A 20503-nucleotide genomic window follows, 5' to 3' on the forward strand; every position below is an offset into this window, starting at 1 on the left:
AAACTCTCTCTTCTTCCCTCTTCTTTCTCTCCTTTGCCTCCTCCCCTTCTATCTCAATTTTTTTCCCTCTTTTGGTCTTCCTTCCTTCCCTAAGTTGGTCTTGCTCCATGCTCCATGCTGTCCCTTTTTCTCCTTTCTACTGGCCCTCTCTCCACCCTCTCCTCTCAGAATCAGAACTCAGGAGATACCTTTTCAGTCTTTTACTGGAACTGCTGATGTGTCTTGTTCAATTCCAACTGTGGTTCCCACTTATATGAATTTTTTTTTGTTTCTTCAAAAATTTTCCCTTTGTGTTATGGGTTTCTAAATTTAGCATTAATATTCTGAGTGTTTTCCACAATGGATTTCATGAGATGGTATTGGAGGATTTTTTTACCTATTTGGACATTTTCTCCTCATGCCCTATCATTCCAGGACAATATTGCCAAATTATCTCTTTCATTACTGTGTTAAGGTTCTCTTTTTGGTCAAAATGTTCAGGTAGTCCATTTTTATCAATTTTCTGTTGCTAATCTATCCTCCAGATCTGTCTTTTAAGTTATATTTCACATTGTTCAATTTGTTTTCAATATTTACAATCTCTACTGAAATGTCTTGGTTATTCTTCCCTTCTATGGTTTGCTAATCTTTATTTTTCAAAGATTTATTTCCATCTTGAGATTCCTTTCCTCCTTTGCAGGTTGGTTTCCTTTTTTTTTTTTTCTATATGCTTTTAGTTTTTCTTGGAAGGAATTTTTTAGGTTACATTGTTCTCCATTTCATTTGATTTTTAAGTCCTTTTTTGAGTTGTACATATTTTCTTTGGTTGTGCAGGAATTGCACATTAGTCTTTGGGGTAAAAGCTTTTCTTTTCCTTAAATGTCCTCTTCTGAAGATGATGCCTTGTCTTCCCCTTTCCCATCATATATTTCAGTGGTGGGATGGTTCTTTGCAGGTGCGCGTTTTAAAAGGAGGAATGAGCTCTAAGCTCCTTTAATTGATGTGTGGTGAGAATGTTCCTAAAGCTTCCCTTCAGTGTTGCCCTGTGCCCAGGAACTCCCGAGATTCTGACCAGCAGCCCCAAAGCAAGAGCTCCCCTCGCCTGCAACTACCAGCAGCATCCCAGATCCATTGTCTCCGCACCCGCCAGGAGCTGGATCCTCACCAGGGCCACCTTCTCAGGTTCTCAGTGGCACAGCTGGACCTGGCTGCCATCTTAGGTAGCCCAGCTTCACTTAGGCCTCCAGGACTCAGACCCAAGTTGAAAAGAGAGTCTAGGAGATGAAAATGTCTGTGGTTCCTGTTGAGGCTGGAGCTTGGCAGGGAGTCCCATTTGTTATTTCTGTGGATTTTGTCTGAAGTGTTGCCACATTAGAGAGCTTCATCCGTAGCCTGATGATTTTGTTCACAGTCCTTTGAGTTGTGTATGAAGGACTCCCTGTGATGCTGTCTTTGATTTTAATGTCCCTAAGTTACGAATTTGTTCCATTTGTGGCGGGAAATCGGGAGAGCTCAGAAGACCTTCCTAGTTTCTGGCAGGGCGGAAATATTTTAAAAAGGACCAAAATTGACTTTTGTGCTCCCTAGAATGCTTGGGCTCTGTAGTTGGAGAAGGGTTTGCTTGGGAGGTCAAGGTTAATTTGCCAGCCTTTTTGCAAAGACTTTGGGCTTTGGAAGTGGATGCTGGGCAGGGTTCTTGGGGTGCTGGATGACATTGTCCCTGGGCCCAACTGCAGGAGGCTTCCAAGGGAAGTCTGGGGGCTGTCTTTGAGTCAGTTGGCAGAGCCGAGGATGCTTTACTCATCTTTCTCCATAGACGACAGGGTCTGGAAATAAATGCTGGGCCAGCTTCTTGGGGTGGCTGACATTGTCCTTGGGCCCAACTGCAGGAGGGTTCCGGGGGAAGTCTGGGGGCTGTCTTTGGCTCAGTGGGCAGAGCCGAGGTTGCTTTACTCATCTTTCTCCATAGACGACAGGGTCTGGAAATAAATGCCGGGCCAGCTTCTTGGGGTGGCTGACATTGTCCTTGGCCCCAACTGCAGGAGGGTTCCGGGGGAAGTCTGGGGGCTGTCTTTGAGTCAGTTGGCAGAGCCGAGGATGCTTTACTCATCTTTCTCCATAGACGACAGGGTCTGGAAATAAATGCTGGGCCAGCTTCTTGGGGTGGCTGACATTGTCCTTGGGCCCAACTGCAGGAGGCTTCCGAGGGAGCTCTGGGGGCTGTCTTTGACTCCGTGGCAAGCGAAAGAGGTCCTATCTTGCACTTCTTAAGAACACTAACTCCTTGGATGCCCCAGACTGGGCTGGTTTCCTGAGATGAGTGACCTTCTCCCTGCGCCCAGTTGAAGGAGGGTTCCAAGAGAACGCTGGAGGATACCATGGGGTCCTTAGGACGTGCTGGGCTTATTTTGTTGTCCCCCCTCCGAGGAGCTCTAACTTCTTTCAAAGTACCGGCTGGGCTGACTTGTCGAGGTGGAGGGCTTTTTCCCTGCCCGCAACTGAAGGACAGTTTGCAGAGATCTCTGGGGGTTGTCTCAGACTCAGTGGGAGGAGCCAGGCCTACTTTATTGGTCCTCTTCCAAAGAAGTACACTCACCCCTTGGATGAGACAGGCCGTGCTGTCTTCTTGGGGAAGAGGCCCATCTCCCTGTGCCCACTGGAAGGAAGATTGGGAGAGAGCTCCAGGAGAGTTCTTGGATTCAGTGGGAAGCTCCGGGCATTCTTTGCCTATTCTATTCCAAGGAGCACCGAGGACTTTGGTGGCCCACACTGAGTTCTCTTCTTGCTGTGGAGCATCATCTTCTGAGGAGAGTTCGGGCTCAGTTTCAGAAGATGTGTTCTCACATTCTGTAGCCAGCATCGAATACACTTTGGATTTCCTCTTTGGAATTGCACCTGCTGCTTGTCCAGGACAGGCCCGGGTGGCTTTTGGAAGCCTCTTGGGAGAACCAGGAGGGGTGGGTATAGGAGGAAAGGTGAACCTCGAACTAAACGAGGTTGTGGCCACAATGTCCTTTCCCTCCATTTTTGATGTGGCAGGAATACTGTCGTCCTGGCCCTCTAGGTCCGGCTCTTGCCCATTTTTTTTGGATGAGGGTGCACGGCGGTGAGGGGGACCTCGGAATAACAGCGATTTTGCCCTCTTGAGTATGCTCTTTTTCTCGTCCTGGCTCAAGTCTGTGAATGAAGGAGGGACCATATGAGCAAAGGGGAAGGAATCAGGAAAGAGATTGTGAGTGGGAAAGATTGCAGCAGCACAGGGATTATGATCTCCCAAGGGTGATTCCTGGTCTTTGGAGGGCAACTGGACCCTTAGCAACATGCTCTTCTTCATGGCATACTTGGAGGAAGCCCAAGAGACAATTTCCTTACTTCCAATTTTTGTGGCAACCCCATTATTTGAACAGAGTTGTTTGTGTGGAGTCACCTCCTTAGACTGGAAGTTCCTCCAGGCCAGGACCCACTTTGAGCCTTTCTTTATATATACCCAGTGCTTACTATGGAGCTTAGTGCACAGTAGATAAGGAATGTTTATTGACTGTGGCCTCTACTTATTCTTCCCTCTTGGCTTTTAAATTCTCTGCACTGTTTCTCACATTCCCATTCAGTCTAGTTTTACTAATTGAAGTGTAAAATTAATTACTCTTGTAAGTCCCAAAGTTCAAAAGTGAATGCATTTTTTTCTTTTTATTAAATTTATTTAATATTTTGCCCAATTTCCATTCAAAATATTCTTATTTGTTTTTAAAAATGTTTGCTGTCCAGGTTCTTTCCTTGATTCTCACCCACAATTAACAAAGTACATTTAAAATTTTGTAAAAGATTTCCATAAAATTTGAGAAAAAAACATAGATCTCCCATCTTAGTGAAAAAAAATAAAAAGCCTTAAGGAAAATGAAGTGAAAAATAGAGAGATAGCAGGTAAATAAAGAATGCTTCAATCTGTATTCAGATATAATCATTCCTTTTCTGTGAATGGTTAAGATTTTTCTTTTTTACTATAACTCCTTCAGAGTAGTTATGTATGATTGTGTTACTGAGAATAACAAAATCATTTTATACTGATCACTGCAAAATGTTGCGATCATTTCATATATGGCATGTTTCACTGTGTTCATGGAGGACTTTGCAGGGTATTTTCCCCCTATGAACATTCTGCTCATCATTTTCCAGTGAACAATGATATTCCATCAGAAACTTGTTTTAAAAATTGTTTTTACATTGACTATGGCTAATTGTATTCCCCCTCCCATTTATTCTCTTTCACTCTGTCTCTCCTCAAAAGTGTTTTGCTACTGATCACTGACTCCTCCCAAATGGCCTGTTCTTTTATCACCCCTCACTTCCCATTTTGTATTAACCTCCTATTTTCCTGCAGGCTAAGATAAGAGTTGCATATCCTTATTCAGTATGTATGGTGTTTCCTATTTGGAGCAATACTGGTGAGAATAGGTTCACTCAACCAACCTCTTATCCCCCTCTTCCCCTCCACTGGAAAAGCTTTTACTTGACTCTTTTTCATATGGAAGTTAATTTGCCCTATTCGCCCTCTTCCTTTCCCTTTTCCTAGTAGTTCCCATCTCACTCCTTTTTAAAGAAAAGGTATTATCCTTTCCTCTTCACTTCCCACCTCTTATTCTCTGGCGATATTTACTCCTTCTAATTGCCAGAATCCTGGCAAAGTCCTAACGAGTTACAAATATCATCCTCCTCTGAAGCAATGGAAACAGGTAAAGCTGAAAACACTACCAAGTATGCTGATCCTGCTGCAGTCTCTATCTTGAACTTTCTTCTCCAACTCACATGTACTATCTGTTGGACATTTTGACCCGCATGCCCAATTGCACCAGAACCTCAACGTGTCCAAAACAGGATCTGTTCTTTGTCCCACACCCTCTGCCCTCTTCTGAAATTGCCTTTTCTGTCACCCAGGTGTCATCCACCACTCTTCCCTTTGCTTAGCCCACATAGCATCTATTGACTGAGGCATCTTTTCATTCCTTACTCAACAACATTTTCCCGCAGATGTTTTCTTTTCTTCACTCCCATAGCCAACAAGCTGGTCATCCTGTCCACCTGTCTCCTAAGCTCTTCTGATAGCCTCATTGTTCCCTTCCGGATATGCCTTCGGACGTTCTTTTTCTATACTCTCTATCAGGCATATTCTAGTTGATGTACTTTTGATCCTCCCTCTTTCAATTAATGTTTGGAGTATCTTCCTCATTTAATACAGTGACTGATAGAAGAAGAAGTATTACTATATGTTTGTTAATTGATTCTCACCATGGGGAAGTGCTCCCTTTTTTTTCACCATCTTGAAGGGAAAAGATTTCCTGAGGGGAAAAAAAATTGTCAATCAATAAATACTCAGCTTTGCTTCCAATAACTACCCCATCTTCCCAGCTAAAGGAGCAGCAAGCCGTCCAAGAAGGTTCTAACAGCTCATTGGGCACAGCCCCGCTGTTGCCTTTCATTGTCTTCTTAGGTTTTAACTGCAGAGCCAGACTCAACACAATTGATAAAAAGGATCCATTCCTACGGTCCCCTCCTTGTTTCTTCCTTTCTCCATCCCTTCTTTTGGGTCTCCTCCTCATTAAAAGAAATCCAAAGGCAGCAAGTGAGAAACTCCATTGTATCACAATACAAATAAAAGTTGAAACCTTGTAGGCAGAGTGTCTGTCAGTATAAAGAAGAATCTATCAAGTTCATCTGTTTGCTGTGGTGGGTGGGTACCTTCTATCAGGTGCTCAAAGCACACAATTTCTGAGAATAATTACAATATTTTGTGATTTCACATCATCCCATGTGCCTGTCAGGCTTACAGTCCACTGGCTCTTATCCCTGTTTGTTCTTGCCCAGAAGAGTTCTCTCCTATTTCCGTTCTCAAATCCACAAGCCCTAAGGGCCACAATGTGGATCAGACAGGGCAGAAATAGAGGCTGGAAAGTCCTAAACTACACTTGTACCCTGCTTCCACCTTTCTTAACACTTTCAGTGCCTTGAAGCACTGCAGGTCTCTAAGAAGTAATGAAAGATTGTCTACCCGAGTACAGGGAGAAAGGGATTTTCCATACTTACATTGGATACCTACAGTACAATGAACAACCGGGTCCACCCTCTCCAATTAAAAAAAAAAAAAAAAATGGGATAGATATACATTTTGAGATTCCAAAGAATTTGTTTTGTGACTTTAAAATATGCTTTGGAGAAAGATGGAGGAGGCTCCAGTAGCTTGTCAGAAAAAGTTGAAGAACTTTGATACTGCTCTGTCCCACCTCCTCTCTGGCTAAGGGAATCCCCCAGTGTTTCAGGCTTAAGCTTGATCCCCCAAAGGATGGAAAGAGGACCTGGAGGCAGTCTCGGGGTCACATCAGGAGCAGAGTGAGAGAGGAAATACCTCTTCTGTCTTTTTTACTGGACAGCCTTTGCCAGTTTACCATCTCATTTGATCCTTAGATCAACCCTGTGAGGAAATGGAGGCCAAAAGGGCAAACGGTTTGCCTCAGGGACTCTCAACCCTGTCTGAGACTGAATTTGAAACTCAAGTCAACCTGACTCCTAGGTCCATGTCTTTCTTGTACTCAAGAACAGAGGAGCCTCTTCAGGACAACAACAAAATGCCATTTCCTTTGTAGGTGAGTCTCAGATAATTTGAGTTATCTCCTAGGAGGCTACAGATCTCCCTTGTGTTGAGGACCTTGAGGACAGAGGAACAAGCTTCTTGTCCATTTCCTATTGCTGACACAAGGAAGGTCTCTCACACTGATCTCTAGAACAGTATCTTCCCACAAAATTACACACCTCCCCCCAAAATACAAACTTCCTCATTCCTCTTCCTACACATATTCAGCTTTCCCCATCCCCAGAATAGTCTGCATCATAGAGCCTCTTACCTGTAAGAGCTCCTCGGAGATAAGAAAAACAAGACAGCCCCCTTAGCTGGTAAAATATCAGGTTGGGCAACGAACACACACAAAACACAAACACGAACACACACAAAACACAAACACAAACAAACACAAAACAGCAAACACAAACAGGAACACACACACACTCCTACCTTGCCCCTCTCTAAATCTCTGTCTCTGTCTCCGCCTCACACTCACTCCCTCCCTTACTATCTCAATCTTTTTTCTCTAACTCTATCTTCTCTCTATAGATCTATTTCTATCTTCTCTATATCTATCTCTATCTTCTCTATCTCTATCACTATCACTATCACTATCACTATCACTATCACTATCTATCACTATCACTGTCTATCACTAGCACTATCTATCACTATTACTATCACTATCACTATCACTATCACTATCACTATCTATCACTATCACTATCACTATCACTATCTATCACTATCACTATCTATCACTATCACTATCTATCACTATCACTATCACTATCTATCACTATCACTATCACTATCTCTCTCTAAATTCTCTATCACTAAAAGAAAAAAAAAGTAAAAAAAAATTCTCTATCACTATATTTTCTATAGCTATCACTATCTTTTCCCTATATCTATATCTATCTTCTCTATATCTATCTCTAACTTTCTATAGCTATCTCTATCTTCTATGTATCTATCTCTATATCTATCTTCTCTATATCTATCTCTAACTTTCTATAGCAATCTCTATCTTCTATGTATCTATCTCTATCTTCTCTATATCTATCTCTAACTTTCTATAGCTATCTCTATCTTCTCTATGTTCTTTATATAACTTCTCTATCTCTATATCTTTATATCTACTACCCCTCTCCCTTCCCCCCTCCCTCTTTAATCCTCTCTTAAAATCCCCTCCCCTCAAATTCTCCAATCCTCCCCCCACCCTATCCCTCCCCTTCCCTCCCCTCCCCTCCCCTCCCCCCCCTCCTCTCCCCTCTCCTCTCCTCTCCTCTCCTCTCCTCTCCTCTCCTCTCCTCTCCTCTGCTCTGCTCTGCTCTGCCTGCTCTGCTCTGCTCTCCTCTCCTCTCCTCTCCTCTCCTCTCCTCTCCTCTCCTCTCCTCTCCTCTCCTTTCCTCTACTCTCCTCTGCTCTCCTCTACACTCCTCTCCTCTCCTCTCCTCTCCTCCCACCTCTATCGCTTTCTCTCCCTGTCTCTGGCTCTGGCGCTCTCTCGCTCTTGCTCTCGCTCTCACTCTCGCTCGCTCTTTCTCTCTCACTGTCTCTCCCGCACAGAGCACGGTTGCTGAGACTCCATGCCTTTTATCCCAGTCATAGATTGTGAGGTAGTGATGACCTCAAATGGAACCATTTTTTCTGTTCTATCCATTACCCACAGGATGCTTGGTTACGTTTGTTACCCGTGCCCACAGGATGCTTGGTTATGTTGTTTACTCAACCAAAGCCACTTTGCCTGAATTGGGTTTCCCACAGATTCTCATTAAATCAATTTGTCATCTTCCACCTAGAGCAGTGGTCCTCAAACTTTTTAAATAGGGGTCCAGTTCACTGACCCTCAGACTGTTGGAGGGCCGGACTGTAGTAAAAACCAAGCCTCACACTCTGTTTCAGCCTCTCAGCCCATTTGCCAAAACCCAGAGGGATGCATAAAGGTCCTCAGCCCGCTGCATCTGGCCAGTGGGCCGTACTTTGAGGACCCCTGCCCTAGAGTGTATCTTTACCAAAGATTAAAAATATTTCTGAACACTAAACATTTAAAATTCTTGTCTTGAGGACTTCCGGCCAAGATGGCGGCATGGAGGCAGACAGCTGCTTGAGCTCCTTGTTTTCTCTCAGAACTTACTTCATGACAAGCCTCAGACTTAATGCTTGACCCAGAAAGAAATCCACAAATAATCACCAAGAGAAGATATCCTTGAAATTCGCCAGAAAAGGTCTGTGTTTGCTTGGGAGAGGGTCAATCAGACTGGGTGCAGACTGAGGGCGGGCAAGCCAGAGCAAGACAGGCAGCTCACACAGCTCAGACCAGAGGGGGAGGGGTACAATCTCTGCCGTTTCTGCAAAAAGACTTTTTCCCCACTGTGGATACTCCATCTTGGCAGCAAGCCAGGAGCAGCAGAGAGGGTGTAAACACCAGAGGTAAAGATTAAAACCCCGTAAAGCCAGCATCTCTCAGAACCCGGCCACCCCCAACCCCTACCTGGACTGACTCAGCGCATTCTCAGAGCCTCAGAGCCCAGACTCAGTACAGTCATTGCTGTTCTGTTAGTGGCTCTCTGCTGCCCTCCCCCCCAGTCTGTAGAGGAAGCCCATTAATACCATCCAGCCCCATCCCCCCCAAAACGGACCAATTGTTTCTCTTGTCAATTTGTTTTCTTCAATTCCTACTCTGACAAAATGAACAAAAAATTCAAAAGGACTCCAACCATTGACAGCTGCTGTATATGGAGAGAGCAGACTTCAAACACTGAGGAGACTAAAAACAGACTGTCCCCAGAAGAATCCCCTAAGAGGGATATGAGCTGCTCCTCAATACAAAAGAACCTCATAGAGGAAATCACAAAGGCTCTCACAAGAGAGCTAGAAGAGAAATGGGAAAAGGAAAGGGAAGCTTGGCAAGAGAGCCTGGGGAAGTCATCCCAAGCATTTAAAGACAGAGTGGATAAAGAAATCAAATCATGGAGAAACAAAATTAGTGAATTGGAAAAGGTAAACAGCTCCAAGGAAAACAGGATTAGTGAGCTGGAAAAGGTAAACAACTCCAAGGAAAACAGGACTAGTGAGCTACAAAAAGAAAACAGCTCTCTAAAAAATAAAATGGATAAAATGGAAAAAAATTCCATAGAAGAAAAAAACTCAATTGGACAATTACAAAAAGATATAAAAAAGTGAGTGAAGAAAATACATCATTGAAAATTAGACTCGAACAAGTAGAAATGAATGACTCAAGGAGAAACAAGGAGGTAGTCAAGCAAAACCAGAGAAATGAAACAATTGAAAAGAATGTCAAGTACCTTATTAGAAAGACAACAGACCTGGAAAACAGATCCAGGAGAGACAATTTGAGAATAATCGGACTCCCTGAAAAATGTGAGGAAAAAAAGAGCTTGGACACCATTTTCGAGGAAATTATCAGAGAGAACTGCCCAGACGTTCTGGAAACAGAGGGTAAAATAGACATTGAAAAAAATTCATCGATCACCTACTGAAAGGGACCCTAAAATCAAAACGCCAAGAAATATAGTGGCCAAGTTCAAGAACCATCAGACAAAGGAAAAGATATTGGAAGCTGCTAGAAAAAAGCAATTCAGATATGGAGGATCCACCATAAGGATAACCCAGGATCTAGCAGCGTCCACATTAAAAGAATGAAGGGCCTGGAACATGATATTCCAAAAGGCTAAGGAACTTGGTATGCAGCCAAGAATAACTTACCCAGCAAGAATGAGCATCGTTTTCCAGGGAAGAAGATGGACATTTAACAAAATAAATGAATTCCATCTATTCTTGATGAAAAAACCAGACCTCCATAAAAGGTTTGATCTTCAAATACAGAACTCAAGAGATTTCTAAAAAGGTAAAAAGAAATCTTGAGATCTATACTTCTGCCAATAAAATTATGTAGAGAACATATGTACAATTTGTCGTAGAAACTAGAGGTGGAAAGGAAATTATATCACAAAAAAGTGTAAAGTGGTGGTACTACATCTCATGAAGAGGCAAAGGTAACCTATTATATCTGAGAGAAAGAAAGGAGGGAGATGAACATAGTGTGTATCAATAGACATATTCAATTTATGGTGAAACTTCTTCCACTTCATTGAAAAGGAAGAAGGAAGGAGTAAGCTAAGGGGAAGGGAATTCAGAAATTTCGAGGAAAAGGGGTAAAATAAGGGGAGGAACTTTAAGGTAGGGGAGTGATCCTAAAAAGGGAGGGCTGTGAAAAGCAAGTGGTGTTCACAAGTTTAATACTGGGTAGGGGGGTAAGAGGGAAAGAAAGGAGAAAAGCATAAGCAGGGGTTAATAGGATGGCAAGCAATATAGAATTAGTCCTTCTAACCATAAATGTGAATGGGGCAAACTGCCTCATAAAGAGGAAGCAGTTAGCAGACTGGATTAAAAGTCAGAATCCTACTATCTGTTGTTTACAGGAAACACACCTAAAACAGGGTGAGACATTCAAACTAAAAGTAAAAGGGTGGAGCAGAATCTATTATGCTTCAGGCAAAACCAAAAAAGCAGGAGTAGCCATCCTCATCTCAGATCAAGCAAAAACAAAAATTGATCTAATTAAAAGAGATAAGGAAGGGCATTATATCCTGCTAAAGGGCAGCATCAATAATGAAGCAGTATCAATATTAAACATATATGCACCAAGTGGTGCAGCATCTAAATTCCTGAAAGAGAAATTGAGAGCTGCAAGAAGAAATAGACAGCAAAACTATAATAGTGGGAGATCTCATCCTTGCACTCTCAGAATTAGATAAATCAAACCACAAAATAAATAAGAAAGAAGTCAAAGAGGTAAATAGAATACTAGAAAAGTTTGATATGATAGATCTTTGGCGAAAGATAAATGGAGACAGAAAGGAGTATACTTTCTTCTCAGCAGTTCATGAAACCTATACAAAAAATTGATCATATACTAGGGCATAAAAACCTCAAAATCAAATGCAGTAAGGCAGAAATAGTAAATGCATCCTTTTCAGACCATAATGCAATCAAAATTACATTTAATAAAAAGCCAGGGGAAAATAGACCAAAAAATAATTGGAAACTAAATAATCTTATACTAAAGAATGATTGGGTAAAACACCAAATCATAGACATAATTAATAACTTCACCCAAGAAAATGACAATAATGAGACATCATACCAAAATGTGTGGGATACAGCCAAAGCAGTAATAAGGGGAAGTTTTATATATCTCTACAGGCCTACTTGCATAAAATAGAGAAAGAGAGGGCCAACGAATTGGGCTTACAACTAAAATTGCTAGAAAAGGAACAAATTAAAAACCCCCAGACAAACACAAAACTTGAAATTCAAAAAATAAAAGGTGAGATTAATAAAATTGAAAGTAAAAAAACTATTGAATTAATTAATAAAACTAAGAGTTGGTTCTATGAAAAACCAACAAAATAGACAAACCCTTAGTAAATCTGATTAAAAAAAGGAAAGAGAAAAAGCAAATTGTTAGTCTTGAAAATGAAAAGAGAGGACTCACCACTAATGAAGAGGAAATTAGAACAATAGTTAGGAGCTACTTTGCTCAACTTCATGCCAATAAATTCAATAACTTAAATGAAATGGAAGAATACCTTCAAAAATATTGCTTGCCCAGATTAACAGAGGAAGAAGTAAGTAGTCTAAATAGTCCCATCTCAGAATAAGACACAGACCAAGCTATTAACCAACTTCCTAAGAAAAAGTCCCCAGGACCAGATGGATTTACATGTGAATTCTACCAAACATTTAAAGAACAAGTAACTCCAATGCTATGTAAACTATTTGAAAAGATAGGGATTGAAGGAGTCCTACTAAATTCCTTTTATCACACAGACTGATACCTAAACCAGGTCGATCGAAAACTGAGAAAGAAAACTCTAGACGACTCTCCTTAATGAATATTGATGTTAAAATCTTAAATAAGACATTAGCAAAAAGACTTCAGAAAATTATCCCTAGGATAATACACTATGATCAAGTAGGATTTAAACCAGGAATGCAGCGCTGGTTTAATATTAGGAAAACTATTAGTATAATTGACCATATTAATAATCAAATTAATAAAAACCATATGATCATCTCAATAGATGCAGAAAAAGCATTTGATAAAATCCAACATCCATTCCTACTAAAAACGCTTGAGAGTATAGGAATAAATGGACTATTCCTTAAAATAATAAGGAGCATATATTTAAAACCTTCAGTAAACATCATATGTAATGGCCATAAACTAGAACCTTTCCCTATAAGATCAGGAGTGAAACAAGGTTGCCCACTATCACCATTACTATTCAATATAGTACTAGAAACTCTAGCCTCAGCAATAAGAGCCCAGAAAGAGATTCAAGGAATTAGAGTAGGAAATGAGGAAATCAAATTATCACTTTTCGCAGATGACATGATGGTCTACTTAGAGAACCCCAAAGACTCTGCTAAAAAGCTATTAAAAATAATTCAGAATTTTAGCAAAGTGGCAGGATACAAAATAAATCCACATAAATCCTCGGCATTTTTATACATTACCAACACAATCCAACAGCAAGAGATACAAAGAGAAATTCCATTCAAAATAACAGTCGATAGTATAAAATATTTGGGAATATATCTACCAAAGGAGAGTCAGGAATTATATTAGCAAAATTACAAAACACTTGCCACAAAAATAAAGTCAGATTTAAATAATTGGAAAGACATTCAGTGCTCTTGGATAGGCCGAGCGAATATAATTAAGATGACAATACTCCCTAAACTAATCTATTTATTTAGTGCTATACCAATCAGACTTCCAAGAAACTATTTTAATAACCTAGAAAAAATAACAACAGAATTCATATGGAACAACTAAAGGTTGAGAATTTCAAGGGAAGTAATGAAAAAAAAAATTAAGTGAAGGTGGTCTAGCTGTACCTGACCTAGAACTGTATTATAAAGCAACAGTCACCAAAACCATTTGGTATTGGCTAAGAAATAGACTAGTTGATCGGTGGCATAGGTTAGGTTCACAGGGCAAGATAGTGAATAAAAATAGCAATCTAGTGTTTGACAAACCCAAAGATCCCAACTTTTGGGATAAGAATTCATTATTTGACAAAAACTGCTGGGAAAAATGGAAATTAGTATGGCGGAAACTAGGCATGGACCCACATTTAACACCACATACTAAGATAAGATCAAAATGGGTCCAAGATTTAGGCATAAAGAACGAAATCATAAATAAATTGGAGGAACATGGGATGGTTTACCTCTCAAACTTGTGGAGGAGGAAGGAGTTTGTGTCCAAGGGAGAACTAGAGATTATTATTGATCACAAAATAGAAAATTTTGATTACACCAAATTAAAAAGTTTCTGCTCAAACAAAACTAATGCAAACAAGATTAGAAGGGAAGTAACAAATTGGGAAAACATTTTTACAGTTAAAGGTTCTGATAAAGGCCTCATCTCCAAAATATACAGAGAATTGACTTTAATTTATAAGAAATCAAGCCATTCTCCAATTGATAAATGGTCAAAGGATATGAACAGACAATTCTCAGATGATGAAATTAAAACTATTTCCACTCATATGAAAGAGTGTTCCAAATCGGTATTGATCAGAGAAATGCAAATTAAGACAACTCTGAGATATCATTACACACCTGTCAGATTGGCTAAAAGGACAGGAACAAATAACGATGAATGTTGGAGGGGCTGTGGGAAAACTGGGACACTGATGCATTGTTGGTGGAGTTGTGAAAGAATCCAACCATTCTGGAGAGCAATCTGGAATTATGCCCAAAAAGTTATCAAAATGTGCATACCCTTTGACCCTGCAGTGCTACTCCTGGGCTTATATCCCAAGGAAATACTAAAGAAAGGAAAGGGACCTGTATGCGCCAAAATGTTTGTGGCAGCCCTTTTCATAGTGGCCAGAAACTGGAAAATGAATGGATGTCCATCAATTGGAGAATGGTTGGATAAATTATGGTATATGAATGTTATGGAATATTATTGTTCTGTAAGAAATGACCAACAGGAGAAATACAGAGAGGCTTGGAGAGATTTACATCAACTGATGCTAAGTGAAACGAGCAGAACCAGAAGATCATTATACACTTCAACAATGATACTGTATGAGGATGTATTCTGATGGAAGTGGATATCTTCAACATAGAAAAGAACTAATCCAATTCCAATTGATTAATGATGGACAGAATCAGCTACATCAGGAAAGGAACACTGGAAATGAGTGTAAACTGTTATTTTTACCTTCTGAATCCAATTCTTCCTGTGCAACAAGAAATTCGGTTCTACACTCATATATTGAATCTAGAATATATTGTAATATATTTAACATGTATAAGACTGTCTGCCATCTGGGGCAGGGGGATGGGGGAGGAAGGGAAAAAATCTGAACAGAAGTAAGTGCAAGGGATAATGTTGTAAAAAATTACCCATGCATATGTACTGTCAAAAAAAAGTTATAATTATAAAATAAAATAAAAATTAAATAAACAAAAAAAAGAAAAAAAATTTCTTGTCTTTATCTGACTGTCCATTAATAAAGAAAAAAATGTATTTGCATCTGTCATTCATGGGTAAAGGGAATTGGATATGCTTCTTTGTAAACCTTTTTGTAAATTAAAAAAAAAAAAAGCTTTCATGTCTTTTTCTGGTTCAAGTCCAGGATAGATAATTTGTCTCTCATTACTGATAAGTTAGCAAACTTGACATCTTCCTCCTTTTTCTCATCTCTATCTTCCCTAAGACTCTTGACCTCCATTCACATCTTTTGGGCAAACCCCTATTTATTTTTTATTGAATTTTCATTTTTTATTTTTAAAACATATGCAAGGAAAATTTTTCAACATGGACCCTTGAAAAAACATGTTCAATTATTCCCAACTCCTCCCCACTCCCTTACCTGCATGGTGTGCAATCCAATATATGCTAAACATGGTTAAACACATGTTCATTCCAATATAGGCATTCACATTTATACAATGATCTTAATGCAAAAGACAAATGAAATAAAAAAAAAATTTAAATGGGATAGAAAATAAAATACAAGCAAATCATAACCAAAAGTGTTAAAATGCTATGTTGTGGTCCACACTTAGTTCCCACAGTCCTCTCTCTGCGTGCAGGTGACTCTCATCATCACAGATCATTGGCTCAGGCCTGAATCACCTCATTGTTGAAAAAAGCCACCCATGTCCATCAGAATTGATCATCGTACAATCTTGTTGCTGCTGTGTCCAATCATCTTCTGGTTCTGCTCATTTCACTTAGCACCAGTTCATGTAAGTCTCTCCTGGCCTCTCTGACATCACCCTGTTGACTCTCAAACTTCCATTCAACTCTTACACCCTAGGTAGAAAGTCTAGTCTGTCTCTTTCGAAATCATCCTGTGAATCCAACTCAGTCAGTTTGTCAAGGCACTTGTAGATTTGTTGTGAAAGGGTTCCTTTCAGCCTCTATCATTCCCCTAGCAGTGCTGCAAATCAGCTTGAAAATAAGATGGAAAAGGGCTTGATTAAGTGGGCAATTTTCTCTCCCAATACCCAAAATCCCTGTACCCTCTATATATTCATTTGACACTGAAGCATATAGTGTCTTGTTATAAGTCTTCCCTTGCTACCCTTGATGTTTGATAATAAAAATGTCCTGGTGTTCCATTAATATGCCATGTTCCTTGTGAACCTAAGTTTCTTCACCTATGGGATGGGAATGGATAACAACACTTGCATTTATGAAGCATTCTGAGAAAAGCATTCTGTAAACTTTAAAGTTTTATGAAAATGTAAATGCTAGTTATTAATATGCTTATTTAAAGCACATCATTAGAGTTATTCAGGTTGATGTCTAAGAATCAGAAGACCTGACTTGAGATCTTAGTTCTGATTCTAACTATGAAAGCCTGAGGAAAGATCCAAAAAGCAACACAATTTCTACAACATCGTCTGCTCAGCTATAAACTGTGGATAATAAAGAGGATCCTATGCAAGACTGGTGGGAAGAGATAATCAGAGGGTAGATGTATAAATCCTTTGAAATCAAAAGTGAGGTGTGTCTAGGATCTTCATTTCAAGGTAGAGATTCTCACCAGGGTTTCAAAAACAAATACAATCCATCAAGTATCTTAAACATATGCAAAGCATCCTTGCTATTCTATAAAATCTTGGAAACTTAGAGTGAATGGGAAGGTGTTGGGATTACTAGGTGAGAACTGAGGTTGTCTGGATGGTGACAAGGTGAGAATTCAGGTTTTCTGGACAATTACAAGGTGAGAACTCAGGTTGACTTGATAGAGGGGGCAAGCTCATTGGCTGGGGTGGTTCTTCCCAGAAGCCCTTGCATTATCCCACGCCCATTCTCTGGGAGAATAAAAGAGAGGACTCTCAGAGAAAGAAGAAGACTCTCTGCATTACATCAGGCCTGACGGGGCTCTCTGCAGGAAGGGAAGTCACTTCTTTGGACAAGAGTTAACAGCAACTGCCTGGAGACAACGGTTCGTTACAGGAAGAAGAATCTGTCTGAGAGATTTGAGTAGAAGACACAGCAGATCTCTTCCCAGAGAGTGATCCGGCAGCTTCTAGAGACAATAGCTCGCTACAAATTGGCGCCCAACGTGGGGCAAGGACTTTTGCTTATCCTGACAAGAGGAGCTAGACCAGACCTTCGCAATTTGGTGCCCGAACAGGGACAGACACGGTCCTGATTCCAGTGGAAAAGCCTCCCATCCAGATCTCAGTCTCTCTAACCCAGAACCGTGAGTAACGAGGAAACTTTGTTAAAGATTAAGTGAGCGTGCTAATAGATAAATAAGGAACTTAACTTGTTAAGGGCTAAACCAGGAATCTCTTATAGTGAAATGGGGCAAACACCTTCTGTTCAAGGAAAATGTTTAGAGAGCATCATCAAGGTTATGAAAAGCCAAGGATTGATTATAATTTTAGAGGAGATTAGTGAACTTTTAAGAACTGTGAAGGTTATATGTCCTTCTTTTTCTCTGGAAGAAAAATTGGATCCAGATGAATGGGAATTAGTAGGAAAGCAATTAGGTGAACACTACAATTCCAGGCCAAACTCAATTTCCAAAGATACAATTCATATATACAATGTAATCCAATTGGCTTTAAACAATGTTATTCTAAAGGAAGAGATGAAGGAGCAAAATGGGGAAGTGTCAACTAAACTAGGTGAAAAGGATGAATCAGATAACAATGAAGTTAAGTACAATTCTGAGCAACAGCAACAGGAGCACCTCCCATCTCCTCCCTCAATTAACCCTTCAGGGGTGGAGCAAGAAGGAGGAGAGGAAGAGGCAGAAACACAAACAGAATTGTCTGTGAAGCAGTCTAAGCCTATGACAAGATTAGAAAAAGCATTGGTTAAAGCTAAGAAAGAAGGACAGGATATAAGTGATTTTATACATGCATATCCTGTGATTGAAAATATTGATTCTGTAGGTCATAAAATGAGAAGATATGCACCTTTAGATTTGAATAAAATTAAGGATTTGAAAAAAGGTTGTACCCTTTATGGGACTACATCAGCTTATGTCAAAATGTTACTAGATGGTTTGTCTTATGAAGTCCTAACCCCGAATGATTGGAAATCCATAGCAAGGACATGTCTGGAGCCTGGAGAAAATTTATTATGGCTTGCGGAATTTCATGAATTATGTAAAATTCAAGTCAGATGCAATTTGGAAATAGGAGTTAACACACAATTCACTTTTGAGCACTTAGCTGGTGAAGGTCAATATGGAGAGAATTCGGAACAGATTAATTATACCATGACAATATATGAACAAATTGCTAAGGCTGCAATAAAAGCTTGGGGTGTCCTTCCTGGACAGAAAGATCGTGGAGAGGCTTTCACTAAAATACAGCAAGGTCCCAATGAACCTTTTGCAGATTTTGTGGGACGTTTGCAAACTGCTGTCAAAAGAACTATTGGAGAAAATGCAGCTACAGAAATAATGACCAGACATCTGGCTAAGGAAAATGCCAATGAGATTTGCAAAAGAATTATATGGGGATTAGACAAAGATGCTCCTTTAGAGGAGATCATAAGACGCTGTGCTACAGTGGGAACAAATGCTTTTTACACCCAGACTATGATGAACGTGGAAAGACAGGGTCCCTCCTGGCAAGGGCCTTCTAGAGAAACTCGGCGATGTTTTCAATGTGGAAAAATTGGACATCTAAGAGCTCAATGTAGGCATGGAGATATAGTGAGAAGACAGGGTGAAAGAAGACCTAAAACCCCATGTCCAAAATGCAACAGAGGACTCCATTGGGCATCAGAGTATAGAATAATTCAGGGAAATGGGATGAGGGGCCCAGGTCCAGGGCCCCAGGCAAAAAAGACTTGGGGCATGATGGCAGCTGATGTTACACCCAAAGAGCCTTTAGAAGGTCAGGACTCTGATTTGATCAACCAGCAGAAAAGCAATCACATGGCAGAAAGGGATTACCTAATAAGTGAGCCAAAAGGCAATCAGATTGCAAAAATGGATTACACTTGGGGAGAATACAGGCCTTTTAAACCAACAGGGCTGTGTCCAGTGCAAACAACTCCAATGTAATTGTCAGATGATGAGAAGAGATTTAGAAAGTGGTAAATAGAAGGAAATTAGATAGGTTAACTGCCTGGGAGAAGAGGGTTTGCTTGTATTTCTTCAGCAGGAGAAGGAATCAGATGGGTGCCAACGAGTCATATTCGCCTTGTCCATCAGAGAGAGACAGAAAAAGAGAAAGGCCTCAAAATAAAGGAGAAGATCTAAGAAACATCTGACACTGAAAGATCATGGATAATAAGAAGACTGTTAAAGAACTTTAAAAACCAGCAGGAATCATTGGACTTCCTCACACAAGATGAGAATAATGGACTTATGGACATTTATAAATTTTCAATTTATGATTATTTGATTATGTTATATACTTCTAGCATGTGTTATGTTACTATGTTACTATGTGCTTATGTAATTTATGTAATTATCTGCAATACTTCCCATATTGATGGATTTATGTTTCAAGGTCATGACTGTCCTATGTTCTAAATCAAAAGAAAGGGGGAGATGTTGGGATTACTAGGTGAGAACTGAGGTTGTCTGGATGGTGACAAGGTGAGAATTCAGGTTTTCTGGACAATTACAAGGTGAGAACTCAGGTTGACTTGATAGAGGGGGCAAGCTCATTGGCTGGGGTGGTTCTTCCCAGAAGCCCTTGCATTATCCCACGCCCATTCTCTGGGAGAATAAAAGAGAGGACTCTCAGAGAAAGAAGAAGACTCTCTGCATTACATCAGGCCTGACGGGGCTCTCTGCAGGAAGGGAAGTCACTTCTTTGGACAAGAGTTAACAGCAACTGCCTGGAGACAACGGTTCGTTACAGGAAGAAGAATCTGTCTGAGAGATTTGAGTAGAAGACACAGCAGATCTCTTCCCAGAGAGTGATCCGGCAGCTTCTAGAGACAATAGCTCGCTACAGGAAGGGACTTCATTACATTGGCCCATGTAGGCCAGTGCTCTCACCTTTTGAGAAGCATCTCCATTGCACTTGAATAACTTGCCTATGACCTTGACAAGCAAGTGAATTGCATTTAAGTAAGGGAGAGCCATCCAAGGTCACCAGCCTCACTATTTCCTCTGGATCCTTCTGGGTCCATTGCCCAAATGTAGATCAAGAGGATTGGAGATGGCCTTGGAGGAAAGCTTTGTTTTCCTGAGGCAGTTTGACCTGGAGTGGGGCATTGACGGGATTGTTTTCTCTTTCAGTGGGCCTTTGTTGCAATGGTCTCTTGTTGAGTTCCTTACATTGTTAGAGCTATTGTGACCCCACAGACAGTTTTTAACCAGAATGCAAATCCCCCAGCTGATTCATTAGGAATTGAGCTTGAGT

At 40.4% G+C, this 20503-nt stretch overlaps 1 protein-coding gene across 1 annotated transcript; it reads right to left on the bottom strand.

The window, feature by feature from the left end:
* Window positions 1–777: 777 nt before the first annotated feature.
* Window positions 778–3313, bottom strand: LOC141550051 (uncharacterized). Its single transcript, XM_074280255.1, has 2 exons — window positions 2017–3313; window positions 778–1862 (listed from the first exon to the last, which is right to left on the bottom strand). Exons 1-2 carry the CDS (start codon window positions 3311–3313, stop codon window positions 1780–1782), a joined length of 1380 nt encoding a protein of 459 aa, XP_074136356.1. The 3' UTR covers window positions 778–1779.
* Window positions 3314–20503: the final 17190 nt, after the last annotated feature.

The sequence above is a fragment of the Sminthopsis crassicaudata genome, chromosome 1 (genome assembly GCF_048593235.1).
Source record: "Sminthopsis crassicaudata isolate SCR6 chromosome 1, ASM4859323v1, whole genome shotgun sequence".
In the NCBI taxonomy this organism is placed as follows: domain Eukaryota; kingdom Metazoa; phylum Chordata; class Mammalia; order Dasyuromorphia; family Dasyuridae; genus Sminthopsis; species Sminthopsis crassicaudata.